Raw genomic sequence first — 20,027 nt, forward strand, 5'->3', positions numbered from 1 at the left:
ATTTTCATTGGAAGAGATAACCAACTGCTCTGACAACGACGTCCAAATACACTCCATTAAAAGTCTGACAGGGTTTCAGTAGGATATGAAGCCAGTTATTAGTATTCTACTACAGTGTGATCATGTCCGTGAGACAGTATTAATGAATTTCTGTATTCCTCTAATATCCATGAACGTAAGAATTCGTCTGTGATGCTATTGCAGGAAGAAAAGTTACTATACCAAGGACAAAAGGAATCCCTAAGGTCTTTAATACATATTTCCAGATTTCTGTCACCTCTCACCACCCACAGATATGCACTGCACAAGGACGTGATGGGATGTTTGATTTAGTAGTTGGGGCAGAAGGGGCCAGTTATTTTACATCTATCAGCTTTAAATTCTGTTTAAGTACATGACAGGATACAAACTCAGCTTACCTGTGTACGCTTTTGTGCGTACGTTTGTCGGCGTGTTTAGCCGTGGGTTCTGCCAATCACTGACTGTAATTTTGAGTGATGGAAAATGTTCTGAGTCGAGGTCAGAAGAGGAAACGAAAAAGCCAGAGCATGCACCCGAGAAGACAAGGCACAATATTATGCATATACAGTATATGAGGCTATTTTTGTAATCTCAAAGAGAAAAGGCTGCTATCTGTTCAGTTTGACTCAAATTTGCAAAGACAGCAAAAATCAGTCAGTTTGTGCACTGGCAAGCAGACTGCCACTATCAGCCAGATGGACTCTGGAGTGCTAAGTTTGGGCTGACACTTGACTTGGCTCGGACCATCGTGGTAAAAAAAAAAAAAAAAAAAAAAATGCCTACAAGCTACAGCTCAACATTGTTTTTAAGCACAATGAGATACTTGAAGACATTACATCCACCAAAGCGTGTTCTTTTGAATCGCTGTTATATGCGATGTTTGTTGTGTCTGCAGTCTGCCAGCTCATTAGTCAGCTAGTCAGCTGGAGGACAGGGCCTGTCAGGTTTTTGTCCCGACATGTCTTTGAGCTGAGAGAATTATATCCTGACAGCGATTTACCTCCATAGCTACAATACTGTCAACTCGAATCTTAAAAGTGTGAGAAAATGTGTTGCTTTTTATTATTTGTGTTGGAGGTTTGAGGTGAACTGCACCTCCGATAGTAAAGTAACACCTTTTCTTGAGGCCAAACATAGTGATTTAGGATGTAGTGAAAATAATAATGAGACGTGGATTAAGACCAGCTTCTAACCTTCTTTTGGTGCGCTCCCGTCATCTAGATTGTTTGGTGTAAGGGGTCCCAAGTCAATCTTTTTGTTCGTCTCGATGTTCCAATAAGATCAAACATGTTTTTAAGTCTTGGCTCATGCAAACAGTGACATGCAATAAAGCTTTTTCCGGCACCAAACAGGAAGCAGCAAACAGACATGATGGTGAGCATGGAGGCGAGAAAATGTGAGGCCAGCACTGAATACTTGAGGCAGGCAAGGAAAATACTTTCAAAATAAAACAGGAAATCATAAATACAAAATCCAAACACATTCATTTTAGGGGCAGATCATGACAATTACAAAGCTGAGTTACTAACTTTATATGATAATGATAATTATAATAATAATAATAAAGATAATTTAGATTTTCAAAGAGAAAAAAAAAGTCTGGAATAAAAGTTAATTTCCACCTGGGCCATGATGGGAAATAATTACAAAGGAGTCCATCCAGTCTTGCAAATAGTGACCTTGCAAGAGCCCCATTCTTTAGAAAACCGTATAGTATATGACTAAAACCTCTTAATGACACATTGTCTTTAGATATGAGAGAGTGTCAGACTTTAGTCTTTTCCAAAGTCAGTGCTCGTCGCTGGAAGGATTACACCGTAAAGAGTTTGATTTTCGCATTAACAGAACACTAACACTGCAAAGCATCGGCCATCAGCAGCTCTGAGTCTCTTGTGATGCATTATGTTCATTTATTTTTTTTAGCAATCAGAAAATGAATAAAAAAAACAACGAAGGAACAAGGAACCACTTGATTCTAAAATCCTAAAACAATTTTAGAATTAAGTTACGTTTTCATTTCTAACAAGCAAATCAAAGCACAGAGTAGATAGAGGCTAAAGTTTGGAAGAAAATACTAATTTGGATTGTTTTTAATGTTTCCCTTTGTAAAAATCAGTGTGTGCAAAGCTTCAACAATGTGATCATCATCATGTACACCCTGGACTGAGTGAGAGAAAGGACCAGATGACAGAGGCAGGTACAGATGAGGGAAAGGAAAAAAAAAAAAAAAAAACTAAGAGAACAACTCAGAGGTGTGGGAGACAGGGGCAGGCAGCCTGACAGTGCATGGAAACATACCAACTGTGGGCCTGGACAGACTGTTGGTCAAAGTGCACCATACTGGGGGTTTGTCAGGTTTGGATCCCACCTGACCCACTCTGCTCTGGTTAAAACTCCTCAGGTCATTTTATGGTTTGTAAGTGTAACTGTAATGCTAAAAAAGTGATGGGCTCTAAGAGGGCGTTCGCTCAAACTCTGACATCTGATGGATGAACAGAGGAGAAGAGGTTTATATTTTTTCTTTCTTTTCCATTGACCCTTATTTTATATTGTACATTGGTGTGACATTTATCCTTTTTTTTCCATTCACACTTGTTGTTAGGAGTAGGCACTTCCTTGTCCCACAATGCATTGAGTGACATGCAAACAATGAACATTTTCACATAAACCCGGTGTGTGTCCTTTTTTTTTTTTTTTTTTACAATTGTAACTAAAGTCATTCAAATAAATATAAACATGTATTTTTGAAGTCATTTGATATTGTAGAAAATACATCTATTGTATTCAATTATTCATTCGCACAACTTTAGATATTGCTACAAAAGACGCTAAAAATAAGTGTAATTGTTTGCTTTTGTAACAAGGGCCAGTAAAGTGCCATTGTGTGTGTGTGTGTTTGTGTGTGTGTGTGTGTGTGTACACATTAGATGTATGTGTATGCAGGTTTGGATAATACCATCTGTGTTTGTGAATGTGCGTATGTGGGAGGGAGAAGGAGAGTGGCTTCGTGAGGGGGGAGGATGGGGACAGGGGCTGTTGCGATAATTTTACTGAGGGCGATTTGAATATTGTTACTCCATTACAACAGCAATCACCAAGAGCCACCTGATGAAATATTTATCAGGGATTTGAAGATTAAGGCGGTTTTAATTACCATTTGCTAAACAGGCATCTCACAAGGTTTGCTCTGGTGCCATCAGTCCTGTCATTCAGCGTTTGCTTGTTTCTGCTTACAGCAACATGTTTTCAGTGTGCATTACGATCAGAGCAACACAGGAAACTAACAAAGGAAACTTAATGGTTTTTAATCTCATTAAACCTTAGCCAAGTCCTTGGTCGTCCGTAACTTCAGTTAGCCTGTAGTGTGTCATGGTGCAACAGGTCTGTACGTAAGTCAAGTAAAGTCCTGTCCGGGCATTTAAGTTTCTTCAAATGAAACCTTAGCATGACCGTTCCCCAGGACAGACAGACATGCAGCAGGTCAAGACTGTGAACGATTCCACAGGTCGTTATGTGCAGCAGGTTGTTATGACCCATAGTTACGTTTTGTTGTTAGGCGACATCTCGCTGCCGTAGTAATTATGTCAGGAGCAAAGGGAAAAGTGCAGTAACATAGTATAAACCATAAATATTTTCCTAAACCTAACCAAGCCATAACCATTATAGTAACCATGGTGACGAAGGTAGGTACGGTGCCCTCACCACTTACCTACGTCCGTGTGTTTATTACTATACCCATGACTACCGAGGTGCGGTACGCCTGCCTGTTTCCAGAGACACTGCTGTGGGTCGTATCAGAGGGTTGGAAAAAAAAAAAAAAAAAGACCTATATGGTTGTTCAGCTTGGAGGACTTGTTGAGCAGTCCTCACATGAAGAGGGGGCAGAAGTAGCAGGAGCGGAATTACAGGGTCGATACGAACCAGCAACTTCAAGGTTTTAATGCTACAAGGTGCTAGACCAAAAAAACTACAAGGGAGCAACCCTACAAAGTAAGACTGACAACTGCAGGTCAAGTTGATCAAGATCAAGACTGAAGGGGACGAAAAAAGCGAAGGTGCAATGCAAGTTGGTAAATGATTGGTGAGACACAATGAAGAGCATGTGATTCTACTCTAATAACATTATGGTGATCATATAAAGCGGTAGATTGAAAACAGATAGAAACACAGGGACCCAGATGAATTGGTAGTCTTGGCTGGGAGAATTGTATTTCTTAGATTAAAGTGAATGAAGAAGGGTGAAAAAGGCACAGGGCTGCACTTCTTGCCAAACAATGGTAAAATGATCAAGGAGGTTATTTGCCACAGAGTCTCTGAATTCCCCGAAGCCGACATTTCTCAGTGTTTAGTTCCGTTTGCGCTGCCTCTTACTGAAATTCAAACTTGCCTCAAAGGAACTGTCGGGTCAAGGTTTATCAGTGAAAAGGTTCTCTCTCGAGGGATTTGCTCTGCCGTGAGCGTATGCAAAACTGTCCCCTCAGGGACTGCCTGTAGCGACCTGGATTTTCCTGCGATTACTTAAGCCCTATGGCTAATTACCTTTTCAGATGAAAACATACGCCTCCTCATTAATTCAACACTCCACAATCTATCATAATTACTGCCAAATAAGTTGTTGTTATCGCTTTAATTCAAATTAGTGGCTGTGATTCTGCCTCAAAAGAAATTTTCAGACATATCCGTGCACAGAGTCAAGTTAAAGAAATTGGTAAGAACGTCATAACATATAAAACTTTTATTAATTACTATTGCATTTTCAATATATGTTTTTTGAAATAATAGTACGAGCTCTTAAACTGGCTTACATTCAAGTTTTGGAAAATGTGGACCACCAGGAAGATGCTTTTCTGTGTTTTATGGCATTAGATTTATAAATTCGACTTCAAACTTGTTACTGTACCAGCCAGCAACTGTGATGCTACCCAGCAGACTCCACATTTCCATTTTCCATATAAATGATACACTGGTACAATCAGTATATAGCATCTATGGTCTGATCAGAAGCCTGCCAGTCATTTTACAAGTATAATATATCTTAGACTGTTGTATAGCTTCAGTAGTGGAGACAGTAGTGCCTCACTGTTATATGACTTTGCATTAATGGAAGTGTCCAGAGACCGAGGAGTGTTTTGCCAAGAAATAATTAAAACAAGCTGCTATTTCACACATTTCACCCCATTCAGAAACAGAACGTGCCGATATAAGAGAGCAGAAACTGTGACGAACTCTTTTAAAAAAAGTTAAGGGTAAAAAAAGAAGAAAAGAAAAAAAAAAAGAAGAAAAAGTTTCTGACCTTAATCCAACTTTTAAAACAGTCAGACAAGGGTGAAAAATATGAGGAGAGCCAACAGAGAAAGGAGAAAATGATTAGCCATGAAGGCCACATGCTGCTTTGAGATGCCTCGCGTTGTTTGTTTGCATCAGTGAATATCCAGCTTTGTTAAAAGGCCATCTGTGTCCAAATGCTGTTGAGGCGGCGCATGGTGAGGGAGGATGGGAAGTAGATAGGGACAAGGTCTGCATATCAGTTCTGGCTGCTGCCCAGCTCCCTTTGACATGTCTTATTAGTCAGGTCTTTAAAAGCCTCGGCCTGCCTTCCCAGGCACACTCCTCCCCAATATCCCTGATTAAAGTGCGACTGACGCTCCCAGTGTAGAGCCAAGTTGGCCACACAGCGTTTATGTTGGGTCATGCTCATTACTCAGACACACTGCCAGTGCCGCCACGATGGGAGGCAGCACATAATGCAAGACACCGTCGGCCAAGAGATTTGGGAACTTTGAATTCATTATGGGACAGCAGAAATGAAACTACAAATTGTTCTCCTTTGACACAGCCCGTCATTCCACCTTCTTAATATGCACTTGGGTACTCGGCAATGGGTGCAGGAGATTTACCGTGTAAGCGGAGCTGGATGCAATTGAAATTTGTTTGTTAAGGAACTGAAAAACACCATCAGCGTGCCCCGGCTTTCTGCATTTGCATGAAATATAAAAATAAAAGCCCGCAGATGGTTTTAGCTGCGTAACGAACCTGCCGTTGGGTTAAGTTAAATTACACCATGTCGATTTAATGTTGACGATGGGATTGCATTTGGATTTAGTGTGTAATATAATACTTGGGGGATGCAAAAAAAAACAACAACAACAAAAAAACAAAACAAATAATTATTTAGTTATTATCATATTTAATCTCTTCTGATAGCGATCTGATGCTATTGGACAGATAATGTTGCAGTTACACTATTAGATGAAGAAGATTAAGTATTTCATATCCCTTATGAGTGTTTGCAGGTATTCCATTTAGGCTGAATCAACATCCACTTGAAAGGAATAGCAACCTGCATGTAGCCCTGAGAGGTAAAACCCAAGGGGAAACCTTTTTGGAGTGGGATAGCGGAAACTGAGAGCTGTGAGTGGACGGTAATAATTCTGATGATTGTATCAACATTTTTTATCAGCTATGCTCTTGGCAGTTGCTGAATAGTAAAAAAAAATATATATATATATTGTATAAAAATAACCAGAAATTATACGTACAAGGCTAAAACAATTAGTGGATTCCTCATTTAGTTGATTGGTTGGTTAACGGAAACGAAACTAGATAGGAACTTTTATGTTGTCGCTGCCGACCAACATCAAATACTTGTTTTACTTTTTCAGTGTGACGCTAAAAGATTACAACCATGGCAAAAGCTCCATCATTATCATTAACATAAAAAGTGCTGAGAGAATGCATTAATTGGCCTCCGCACTGCTATGGGGTTGGATGTGGGCCGTCAACATTTATGACATTTTCAAGTCGGCCATGAGTTGGAAAAGGTTGGGATCCGCTGAAGTAGCGTGAACGAATAATCAGAAAAAAAAAAAAAATTAACAATGATAATCATCATTAGTTGCAGCCTTAATTTGCAGTGACCATACTGTACACTGCAAGCTTTCTGTCTCATTTCCATTGTTCCACCGACTCTTTGCCCTATCCTTCATTAGTTGTGGTGATTGTGCATCGTGCTGCGGGTGTGTGTGTGTATGTGTGTGTGTGTGTTCGTGTGTGTGTGAGAAAGCAAACCGGGCTGAGGAACGTGTTGAGCATTGAGTAACATTTCACGGCCCATTTGCTGTGGTCTGCAGAAGCTCCTTTACTGTACGTACCGTAGAGTGGGAGGAGGTTGTGATGAGCCAACGGTGGGCACTCACCGGTGCGTGAAGGGGGGCCTCCATCCTGCTCTCTCCTTCTCTGTCTTTTCTCTCACACTTTTCCTACCTTTAAAAACAGCCTTCTGAGTGGTGTTCTGTATGTTTTTGTTTGTGTGTCCGTCTGTGTGTGCGCGTGTGCATGTGTGTGTGTCAGAGACCTGTAATCAAGAGTCACTGCACATAAAGGGGGCCTCCAGTCATTAAGGAATTAGTGGGAGGCTAACGGCTTGTTTAGAGAATCAATTAGTTTAAAATGTGGACATGTGGACTCATTTTCACACACAGCTCTACGCGGGAATGTCAAGGTTGTACATTCTGCCTCTGAAGTTAACTGACCCTTTATGATTCTATGACTAGTACAGTCCTGAGAGGCCTCTTTAATCCCAGTCAATGGATTCTGGCCTTAAAGAGACAGTGAAATGACAGTTATAGCATCTTTAGCTTCCGTAATGGGACACATTTCCGGGGGAAATGGAATATGAGGGACGGGTGTAATTTCGGGACAGATATGATCAAAAGTCTTCAGGGATTTGACTTGATCGCTTGAAGTAGGCGTTATTCAGTGTTCACACAGAGCCTCCGGAGAACCACAGCCTATTTTCTCTATTCAATACTACAGGACTGTTTGTGTTGTTGTAACAGCGAGTGGAGGAAGAGGAGGATGAATGAATCATCTTCACCCACTTAAATTGAAGCTGCTGCACTTTTGGAAAATGTAAAAGGGTTAAGGTTTCTGCCGTTTACATTTACGTTCAAACAGACAACTCTGACCCATCATGTCCCTCTGCTGCTACAAGCCGCAAGCTAATAATGTTTAAGGTGTTTCTATGTGATGGGTGGGGGAAGCTGGTCTCCTCAAACCACATTTGAAATGTAGGTAGATAAAATCCAGTGCAGGGGAAGTCACCAAAAACATAACAGAAAGTGAAAAGAGATCAATTTCGCAAAAATGCTTTTTTTGGTTTTACCCTGCATTTGTATTCAAAAACTATTTTTAAAAGAGGACGTTGTTGTTGTGACGAAATGATGATTTTCCCAGCGTCAAAATTCTTCCACGCAGCCTTCGATTATGTTAATTACCACAGATGTTAACACATAGACAGATGCGCACTGCTACACGTGCACACCTAAGTCTATTACACTGCCACACAACAAGACACACACTCACTTACCCATGCAGCTGGGAAGGCTTCCTCTCGGGATGTGCTGTCTGAAAACAAACTGATGGTGTTTAGCTTCACACCCCCTCAGACATGTCCATGCACACCGCTCTGCTGAAAACCTGACTGGTGGGCTCCGTGTCATTGATGCCCGCCTAGCAACATCTGTGCTGACTATCCTCGCACGCTTAGAGCAGCACACATTTGAAAGGCAACACTCACCCACATGGGGACTCACAGTCGCGCACACATACACACACACATGCAGACACACATGTGAACACCCACACACACACACACATACATGGTTTTTGCGGGTGCATGTACGCGCAGAGTCACAGTTTGCGGGGGACACTTGGTGTAGTTATTTCAATTAATGAGGGTTTTTAGTGTTTAGTGATAATTCGCAGGTTTATGATTTCACACGTTCACATGGTTCAAAACAGAAAATACTGACAAGCGAGAGATGTCTACGTATACATGGCCCCATGCGGTCCTTATAATGAATATATACATTATGTACATGTATATATTACCACACCTCACATATTTATATGCCATTAACACTGTTGGAAGCTGTAGCTGTTTAGACTGCTTGGTAGCTTTTTCACTTTACTGATGAGATTTTGCTGACTGGCCTGCTGACACATGTACTTAACAATGTTGTGTTGTTGAGTCCCTCTTTTTCAATTTTCTGTTGTCAGTTCAGTTTGTGTCTGTTAGCTGCGCTGACTATATTCATGTTTATCCTATTTGCAAAAGGACTGACTTCTTCTATTACTTCTGCTACTACTACCACAATTTCCACCACCAAGTGCTGCTGCCACTGCTACTACCTCTACTAGTATTAGTACTACTACTACTACTACTACACAACTAACAATACTACTCCACTGACATTATTCCAATTATCAATATCTTGAAGGTCCCATATTCTATACTTGTCTGGTGTTTTATTTGTTTTATTTGAAGTGTTGATCCATGAGCAGATATATTTGTGGTTTTAAGAACCAAAAAACAGCCTAATGTAGTTTTACATCTCCTTTCTCTGGAGCTCTAGCAACAACAGGTCACTGAGCCAATCATAAAAGAGGAGGCTCTGAGCCTCTCTTCTGATTGGCTCACTGCTTTCTGAGTGATCAAATAAAAATATAGATAGACATGGGCATATAGATTTCAGGTTAACAGTCAGAGAAACCAAATCCTGCAAGTTTGGATGGTGGGTCCAGGCGGGCCAGGCTGTTAACATCACAAAGTTACAGCAGTCCTGACGGCTCATTTTAAGGTTCAGTTTTCTCTGTGGACTGAGCGCTTTGATACTTTCACAGTATTAATAAAGAACATAGAGCTACTTTATAAACAAACAAAAGAAAGACATGGAAATCTCACTTTATACAATATGGGACCTTTAACAACAATATGCAATAGCCTATACTTTTTTTCTGATCAGTTATTACAAGGGAAATGTTTAACTCTCATTCGTTTTGTAAACACAATTTTTACTTGATCTTTCATTAAGAAATATGCCAGAAAAAGTGAAAACGAGCTAATGATGGCAAAGGGAATGATGTCGTAAGTGGGTGGCAAAAGTATGAGCAACACAAGACCCAGAGCTGAGATTTATTCTCTGTGGCAGTTAATACTGTGTACAACAACAACAGTGTAGTGGGATGTGGCTATACTGAAACAATTTCAGCAGCATAAACACTGAAGCTTTACATCAAATATGTATTACAGTCTGCTTTAAATATAGATGGGCCAAAATGAATTATGGTAATACATCTCTAGACTTCTACATAGAGTACTAGAGGGATGAGGTCTAGACAAAGAAAAGTGTAATTAAACAGTTATTTCTAGTAACTCGGTCATGGCTTGTTTCAATAATTCGCCCAAAATGAATAGTGATCCCACAAATTGGTTTATATTTAGTAATGCAGTGTTAGACATCCTACTGTACATGCCGGAAACAATGTTACGCAAGAATATCAGCCAATAACAATGAGACTATTAAAATGTATGAAGAAAGAAACATATAAATATATACGTATGTTTTACTTTGTGATATCCACAGACTATGACTAACAATAACTAACCAATTCCCAACATAATTCATGGGTTTACAAATATAAAACAAACCTGAACATTAATGAAATAAGAAAAGTAAAGCCTAAGCAACATTTTTTAGTGGGAGTCTGTTGCACCTCCTCTTCACTTTGTTATGCTTCTGTGTGCCACAATACGGTGACTTGAGAGGATCAAAGTGTTTGGCTGGGAAAGCGGCAGACTTCTGAACTGTAATGCTCCTAAAGCCCAGGGAGGCATTAGCATTGTCTGCCTGTGGCACTGTTACTGCCTCCTTAGCTGCTCATGAAAGCATGAATGCAAAAAGAAACACAACTTCTAAGGGCCACTGGAATACTGTAAAAATTAATTTATGGTATTTGGGGCTTTTTTTTTTTTTTTTTCCTTTTTTTTCTTTTTTTTTTTTAAGAGTTACTCATGACTCCTCGAACAAATTAGAGCTGTTGCAAGAAAGTAATGTAGAAACTGAGAATGCACAGATAGATGTTTTGCAGTTCTCTAAATAGGATTTTATAGTCTCTGGTAATTAGGCAGAGAGACTGTTTATGCACAATGGTACACAGATTTGTGTCACTATAGAGATACATATATATATATATATACAGAATGTCACACAAGTGATAATCAAACATGCAAAAATAACCATAAACGGAGCGACCTGATGGCAGAGTAGTTAGCGGCGCGCACCATATGTGAATAATGAGCCGGGTTCAACTCCCAGCTGGCCAGACCTTCTACTGTCATTGTTTGCCATGGCAGACACTTTTTGTTAGTTTGTTTGTCACTTCCTGTTTCATTTTGTAGTTGGTTTCCTTGTGTGTCTTAATGTTTTTACTCCCTGTCTTGGTCCTGTTTGTCTGTGTGGTGATTGTGTGCCCTGCCCTAATGTGTTTCACCTGTGTTCAATCACCCTTGCCTACCTTGTGTCTATATAGTCTCTGTGCTCCTCCTTTGTCTGTTCGTGTCTGGTTTGTCCTCGGTCTGTTCATGTTGCCTGTTCTGTCGGCTGTGGTATCCCCTGTGTCTCCGGTTGTTGTTCCTTGTGTGCCCTCGTGCTTTGGTTTCCTGTTCTGTTGGTTCATCCGTTTTATAAGTTCTTCAGTTAATAAACATTTTTTGCACCTCATTCCGCCTGTGTTGGCTGCATTTGGGTCCAGCCTTACCTGCATGTCAGTCTTCCACTCTCCCCTCTGTGTTTCCTGTCTCTCTCCACTTTCCCAGTCAAATAAAGGCATAAAAATGCCCCAAAAATAACAAACAAAAAAAAAAATCATAAACACAAAAGCAGCCAAAGTCCCATAAAAGCTAGTTTATGAAAAGATTTAATAGATGACACTGGTCTGGCCAGCTTAATCTCCTTGTGAAGCTTGGGTCATAGCGCTGGGGCCTAAGGTCAAACTACAGTGTGTTCAGGCATACGGGGATAAACATCCAGGAAGAGGCAGGATGCCAGTCATTGTCAGTGGAAGCACATGCCAGTAGGGATGGCAGAGATCCAAAGAAGCAAACAAATCCATCCAGCGGTGCAGCGTGTGGAGTTGAGAGAGTGTTTTTTTTTCCTTAATGCAAATGCACTCTGACAGGTAGGAGCTGCAGCACATAGGGTGCAGCTGCAGCAACTAAGGCCCTCACGCACATGATACACATGACAGCAACAGGATTGCTTTGTGTGTGTGTGTGTGTGTGTGTGTGTGTGAGACATGTTAATCCTGCAGAGATGCCCAAAACGTTGAGGTACAGCGCCACTTTGGCCATTGTGCCCCCTTGCAGCTCAGATGATGTGTTCAAAGCTCAGTTTCAATTTGTTTTGTTGTCACCTTCCAACAAGCCTTTAATGCGATGACAACTGTCCCTCATAAAACCCCAAATTCTTTCAGCGAAAGACCAAAAGAATGGAACAGGTTTAATGCACCCTGCTCCCTTCTTGATCGCCTGGTTCTTACATGTCTTCTTCTCAGAAGGAGGATAATTGCTGGTGCTCTTCTTCTATCTTAAACTGAAATACATAATTCATAACTGCCGGGCTCCTTGTTTTGACTTTCAAATGTCCTGGTGCTTTGCTGCTACCTGGCGCATAGCGACGTGACCCTATGTTACACTTTTGCCTCTTTACTGTACTCTGTGCTCCACCTTGCGGTTGGCGCAGCTCATACCACTGATCGGCCGCAATCTGGGACCAGGACCGTCTCTGTGTCCAGCGTAGACATGGCTGTGCTTCAGTAATGGTTAGATGTAGCAAAATGAAGACACTGTGTTGTTCCCTGCAAAACACGCCAATTGGTGGCAAATGAGTCAATTTGTCAAGCACCGGTAAATACTACGTTACATCTACTAATAAAACGTCATTTGGCTGCCATTCAGCTAGATATGTAAATGATGTGCTCAGTGCTCGACAAACCCCGAAAGCTACAGATTTAGCAAGCGAGAGAGCCTGCCTCTTTGTATCCTTATGTCTGACTGGAGGGAGCGTCTTCACACTAGACTTTGAAACTGCCAGGAGCTTCCTGCTTTATGATCTCAGGTTGCTCTAACCAGGGCGAAAATGGAAGTAGTGTGAAGATGCCAAAAACCAGGATGATACAATATGAATTTCATAGTTGTGGTGAGATGCTTTGCTCTGCCACTTATCATCATGACCAGATTCTCCCCTCCAAAGTAACATTTTAACGTCATTATCATCATTTTGTTAAAGGTCCCATATAGAATAAAGTAAGATTTACATGTTCTTTTTTGATTGTAAAGCGGGTCTAGGTTCTATATTAATACTGCCAAAGTAAGAAAGCGCTCAGTCCACAGAGAAATGCAAACAGCCTATATTCAGAAACTGAGCCTTAAAACGAGCTGTCAGGGCTTCTGTAACTTTGTGATGTCACACACAAAACAGTCACCGCTCTCAGAACCTCTCTTCTGATTGGAGCACCGACCTGTTGTTGCTGGAGCTCCGGAGAGAAGACTGAGAGGGGAGATGTAAAACTACACTGAGATGGTTTTTGGTCCTTCAAACCACAAATATATCATGGATATCAACACTTCAACAGTAGAAATTAAATGATCAATTAATAAATAATGATTATGTGTGAAATATTGAAGTTTAGATGTGTAGTTCATTTTCATACAGCGGCCCAAAAGTTTTAGTAACTTACTCTAAGCACTAAACTATCAGGCAGGAAGAGGAATCCATTGGTGGATATAGCGTCACAAAAGCCTGGATTAGTATCTAAGTGATTAGTAATGGACAGAGAGAATTAGCCCTGTGCTGCTTTCATTTTGTGAAAAAAGAGAAGTAACTTCTGCACAGTGTTTGGCCTGTTAGATAAGCCCCCCAACTTCACATCATTCATTCCCAACCCAAACCACGTATTTTTAGAACATTTGGAAAGTAAATTGAAGTGTCTATTTTGTATTTTTGTTCGTCTGACCAGATGTTCTCCATTTACATATTTGGCTGTCTCCACTGTCGACAGACTACTCAGTGTGAAGGAATTAATAATTTCCTAATGCTGAGAGGCACAAAGAGAGGCTGATAGCATCCCTAATGAGCGAGCTGTACCTTGCAACTATGTGGATGGCGGGTGAATATCAATAACACCTTTTGTTCAGAGCGTTTTGGGTTTATGACTTTATTCAACAAGCCGAGTCAGGCCAGCTGATGGGCAACATCACACGGTCCTTTCTAGACCTGCAGTGAATATTAAAAAAAATATAGGCTCATCTCTCTTTATACATGGTGGCCCCTCCTCTCTGCTTTTCTGCTTTCTGCCTCCATTTTCTATCGAATACGATCACAGACAGGCTTCCCACGCACGTATGTGCACGCACGCTCACACGCCCTCTGCACGAGGCCAGATTTATGCCCTGACAATCTGATAGAATCCACTGAAACGCTAAGGAGTTAATATCGGTTAATTAATTCGCTGGACCTGTGCAGGGAGCTGTGAGCAGAGCTGAGGAGGACTGCGTGACGGGAGACGAGGTGGTGGCGGGTGGTGTGGCGGCTACAGCGGTGGCGGCGGCGGGGTTGGTGAGGGGTTTAGTATCTAAATGAGGGGAGTAATCCACTGAGTGCCTATAATGTAATGAGTCAGTCTCGCCTAATGGAGTCTATTTGAGGAAGAAGGAGGAATGGGAAGGAAGGAGGGAAGGAAGGAAGGTGGCAGTTCTGGAGGATGGGTTTGTGGACTTAAAGGTGATTTTGTGAGAATGTAAGTCATGCCAGTGGATGAGCGCGCCCTCAGTAGCGGTTTTTATCTGTGCGGTTGCTGAATTGTGATGCTGCAGTGCATCATGGAAGTGTGTTACTGTAAAGCTCGAGGTTACAAATAACACTTTTTTTTTGTTTGTTTTTTTATATCTAAAACAGAACTGGTGTTAACGCTCTGAGAGTGGCTTTATCCGAGCCCTGTGGTACAGGGTAATTCCTGAACTGCCAAGCTGCGTTAGTGTAGACGATTTCCATTTGACTTTGAAATCTGTGCTTGGTCTCACACACACACACACACACACATAAACACACACTTACCCCCCCACCCCCCACCCCCCCGGCGCGCCTTCTCAACCAGCATATATCTGCATTTCATTGACACAGTCGGTCCTCTTTTAAGAAACACCCGTCCTACATTCTCTCATGCTCCCTCAAATATAATTTTTCTTATCAGAATTACTTTATATGATAAGTTGAATAAATGTACAAGGGTTGCTCGTAACCGATGACTCAATTGTTCTCAAATGCACTTTGTTGACTTGTCTTCTCCTGCTTTGCTTCCCTGGGACGTCATTTAGAGTCTATTTGGGATCACTAATAGAATATAATTTGTTTTCCTGTTTGCACCTGTTACCTTTCCCTTCCACTTAAAAGGGGTCGAAAAGAACAATATGGTGGTATGTAACCATGCAGCTAATTCTGGGTTTGATGTGCCAAGGTTCTCAGCAACCTGCCACCAACTGTTCGCTCTGAGACTTTTTCTTCAATGAAAACTTGTCTGTTGTCCAAGGTAACAAGACCATGTTTCTGGTAGGATGTGTTGCTTTTGAGATTTTTTAAAATGTTACTTTTTTTATGCTTTGGAGGAGCCCAAATGAAATTCAGTTCATCTTCACAGCATGAGATTGACAGCACCAACCTCAGAGACTGATATCTCAAAATCTTGGCACTTAAATCCCAAACAGTCTGCATGATTAGATACCAACAGACAGAAAGTAGAAAGGCATGCCTTCTTGTAAATTAGATGAACTGATTTTTGAAGAAGTGGATCTCTCTTTTAAACATTTTTATTTTTTTTTTTTTTGCACGAAGCGCTGATTAAAATCTTCCTCTGACGGATCAGGTTAAGGTTAAAAAATAAAATGTCAATGTTGTGCATGAAAGACAGTTGCAGTTGTGACACTTCTCTGCATCCAACGCCTCCTCAGGAGTCAGTGGTTTGTATTATTCATGTGTCTTCCGTGCTGGTGTCATATCTGTAGCTCCTGCTGTTGTTGTGTGGCTCCTTGTTGCCTTGTGTGTACAGATCTGATGATCTGTCGCTCTGCCAGGCTGCGGTGTTTAATCCAGGTCAGCTGCCATCTTACCCTGCTGTTTTCACGGCCTGTTAGAAATCGCTTAATTGGCCTCTTTTTCTAAGGCGAATAAGTGTGTGTGTTTAAAGTTAGGGATAGACGGAGTGTCACAAGAGTCTCATCTGTTTGTTTGGCACTGCGTTACGGTTCGGGGAAGGGAGCGCAGGACCAGACGCATAGCCAGATGTGACGAGTGCTCCTGGCTGTGACACAAGTGACATGGCACTGAACGGACTACAGACCTATTTGCTCCAGCTCTTGTACCGTAAGATGAACACAAAGGCATCTGTGGTTTTTGTCATCTGCGGCGGTGATTTTTGTGTCATTCACATGCAAATGGGTGACATCTTATTTTTGTGACAGTCGCAGTGAGCATTGCCAGTCGTGGGCAGGAAGGACACTGACATCTACATGAAATGCTTCTCACATCTGTATAAGAAAAAAAAAAAAAAAAAAAAGGAGATGTCGCAGATGCTTCGAAGCACACATATTTTGGAGGGTCTTTGCAGCAAACGGGTTTTGGGTATAGTAGGAGGCTCAGGTGGTCACCATGTGAGGATGATTACAGAGGGCCGGCACTGAGCTGCCAGACTAACTGTGTCACACAGGCACAATGAAATGTTGTGTAACAAATTAGACGCACTGCAAAAACGAAACATTGTTAAAATATTTATTTGAAAAGAAAACAGCTGTGGCTGCTGTTGCTGTAGTTTATCTAGGGCTTGTCAGATGTAGTTTTAAAAAAAAATATACAGTAATTAATCATTTATTTTTAAAAAGTTGGTTCACCAAGATCACATAAATAGTTTTTTTTTTTTTTTTAAACTGAAAAATACTCATTACAAATTAAATTTTTCTCTCACTTCCAATCGTTTGGGGTGAAAGGCAGCAGACCTTAGCTGGAGGCCGTAAAAACAAAACTATCTGCATGGCCTGATAACACAAGGTTCAAGTGAGGAAGATGTATAGTGTTTTCTTTTTTGTTATTGGCTTAAACATATTTTTTCAGTGGGTGAAAATATGATTTAAAAAACAGCCCTCCACAGCATGAACATTAAGCATTCTGTAAACTCTTGACGTAACTCTTCACTCTTCAAACTCTTGTGCATAATCATTTCAGTCGTTGATCACCAATTTTCTCAGCAAAATCCGTTTTTTTTGGTTTGTCACTTTGCTGAGAATCTGCATGCCTAACATTTTTTTCTGTGTCCCCTTTTGTTCCCTCTTCTGCTTCTTTCCTTTCCTTCTCTCTCGTACAATCCTGCTCTCGTCTCCTCCTCCTCCTCCTCCTCCTCCTCCTCCTCCTCCTCTCCTTTACTCCTTCTGTCTTTTCCTCTCTGCTCGCTGTCCATGTGAACAGGTCCCCCACCAGATGGGCGCGCTGACCTTCTACCGCTATGAGCAGCCTATCGTAGACTACTGCCAGGCCCATCAACCCCTGCGGCTCAACATGGGCTATGAGGGACCCCCACAGGGCCTGGAGGGCCTGGAGGACCTGGGGCCGTGTGATAGGGGCACTATACAGACAGTGGCGCTGCCCGCCGTGCCCACTGCTGCCAGCATGGGCGCTCCTATGCCCGGGCCCCGCTCTCCCCCACCACCCCTCAGACCACCGACTGAAGGCCCCAGCGGCGGTCCTTTCCCTCCCGCCGAGCGCACCGGCACACTCAAATTTGGACGCTAGCGAGCCACGCCTGGGTGTAAGAAGTGTGGCTAGGGCCTTTGATTCACCATGACTTTGAAATGAAGGGGCAGGCGAGCTGGTTATTCAGTGGGGCCTTGTTTTCAGAACATGACTACGTGAACTAGAGGACTAAAATTTTCAGATTCTGCCTGGAGGGATTTTGCCATCTGAAACACACAGTCTCACCAATATACAGTAGAGATTGAGACATCATTGCTGATCATTTCAATTTCCTTTTTTTTTTTCCAAAGCACCTTAATAAAAACATATCACGACTCACCCATGGGAGGTAATCCAGAATATGACAAAAAAAAAAATAAAATAAAAAAAAAAATTTTACCTTGTTTCCAAATCTGGTCTTTGCCATATCCCATGTCCAGTTCACGGCATAACGGCAGCCCACTTGCGCTGAGTCAGGAGTGAAAGGGAAAAGTGCAATAAACACAAGTTCTCGATCACAAAAAAGTGACAGCAGTGACATAAACGAGATGGACCTATAGACATCATGTGAAGAGCAGGAGGCTTCGTACTGTGATTATTATTCCGTTCTCTGGTCAGTAGTCGGTAATGCAGGCAAATCAACATCGTTATCTCATAAAGATGAGTCATTTTCTCAAGACAGGTAACGACAGAGTTTCTGTTTGTTTTCGTTTTTGCTCTCTTTTGTGTCTCTGGATGTTGGGTTTTCACGCTTCAATTCCATCAATGTGCATGTCAAACCAAAGAGTTTACTTATATTTTCTTTTAATGCACATATGCTACTTTAGCCAGGGGCGTTCTTAAAATGCCAGCCGTGCTACTAAAACTAGCCTCTGCCAGCTCACGTTCACAATTTACAACCAAATGTCCTGGTGGTCGGAGCTCGTCTTCACAGATTAACTGAGTAAGTGAAGCATTACACGCAAGTGAGGTCGTGAAACTGAAATTTTAAAGAGTTTTTTTTTTTTTTTTTTTTTTTAAATCATAGTGATGTATCGTACCTGGTCCTCCCAACATGCAGTTGAATTGTTATTCGTGACAACAAACAACAGAAATATTTTAAAGGAGATATTATGGCATGTTCCATAAACGTCTTAAACACACACACAGTACATGGGACCTTTCCACATCAGAATGGCAGGTCTTTGTATATGATTATATCCCAGCTGAATGACTCACTATGCTTTAATGAGGTAATCATGGGGAATTTTTTCTTAGTGGTAAAATAAGTACATCTGAATGCAACTTATTGTACATATTCTTAAAAAAGGTCCACTTTACTGAAGGTCAAACCACTCTCACTGCCCCGAACAGTCGTTTGAAACGTTGTTGAGTCAATGTTTGACTTTCATCACACTGGACAGTTTGGAGAGCACCGTGTTGCCGGGTTGGCAAAGCTCTGGCCGTGTGCTCCAACAACTGTCTCCCCTCCACCACAGAGAACAACAGTGCCTAGTGGGAGCATGTTGAACCAGCACGTTGACTTCTCTTTGACCTGCGTATGAACCTGTGGACTGCACTGGGAATATTGCCTGACATCTCCCTTTTTTTTTTTTTTTTAGCCCCAAGAAAGCGTGCCTGCGGTGCTGGACTTTATTGCACTCGGTAACCCTTTGGCCACAGTGTCGAGCACTTCTACTTATTGACTTATGGAGCTGATGAAGACTTCAGATACGGGCTGTGATAGCCTGTCAAATATCATCTCCGGCTTAATCCAAGCTGTGCTCTGGGGTCGTTTTCTACATGTCAGTGGACATACTCCCGGGAGTTGTGGAAAGCAGTGCTCGGTCCTCCCACAATGCAACTGATTGATCCACAAGATGAAACTGCGAGGGGCCAAACTTCCCCACATAAAACGTGGGTGTATCCTCAAGATAAAAGAAAAAATAGGGATTTTTCTTTTGGTTTTGTTTTGTTTTGTTATTTTGTCTTTTTGGCTTGGAACAAAAAGAGACAGTTTTTGAGGTGTTCACAGATGATGTCAAGAAATTCTATAAGACTAATCAAAGGACAAAAATTGAATAGAACTTATTTATCGTGTAAATAGTGAATCTTTAATGATGAAAAAAAAAAAAACAAAACGTATGAACTTCACTTCTTCTGAAACACAAACTGCTTGTGACCAGAAGAGGAGCCTTATTCACTTTCCAGTGGGAATCTGTTGACTCGGTGAAGAGGTTCCTACTGCGACGCTCCTGTTGTTTCGATGATAAATATTTTTCTATCTGCTCCCGTCACTATTCTGCCATTCCACCATTAAACAGAAATTATATTAACTGAAGTTATTTCTCAAAATCCAGTCATTTTACTGAATCACACAAAGAAGGGAAGATTGGGAGGCCTGTTATT

At 41.5% G+C, this 20,027-nt stretch overlaps 1 protein-coding gene across 1 annotated transcript in view; it reads left to right on the forward strand.

Moving 5' to 3' along the window:
• LOC111237508 (leucine-rich repeat transmembrane neuronal protein 4-like) overlaps positions 1-17,699 on the forward strand; it is a 101,232-nt gene extending 83,533 nt beyond the window's left edge. The window contains exon 3 of the mRNA XM_022766631.1: positions 17,376-17,699. Coding sequence (XP_022622352.1) covers positions 17,376-17,699 — 324 coding nt within the window. The remainder of the gene's footprint in view (positions 1-17,375) is intronic.
• The last annotated feature ends 2,328 nt before the right edge of the window (positions 17,700-20,027 follow it).

Source organism: Seriola dumerili, unplaced genomic scaffold (genome assembly GCF_002260705.1).
Source record: "Seriola dumerili isolate Sdu_G_001 unplaced genomic scaffold, Sdu_1.0 BDQW01000877.1, whole genome shotgun sequence".
NCBI lineage: Eukaryota > Metazoa > Chordata > Actinopteri > Carangiformes > Carangidae > Seriola > Seriola dumerili.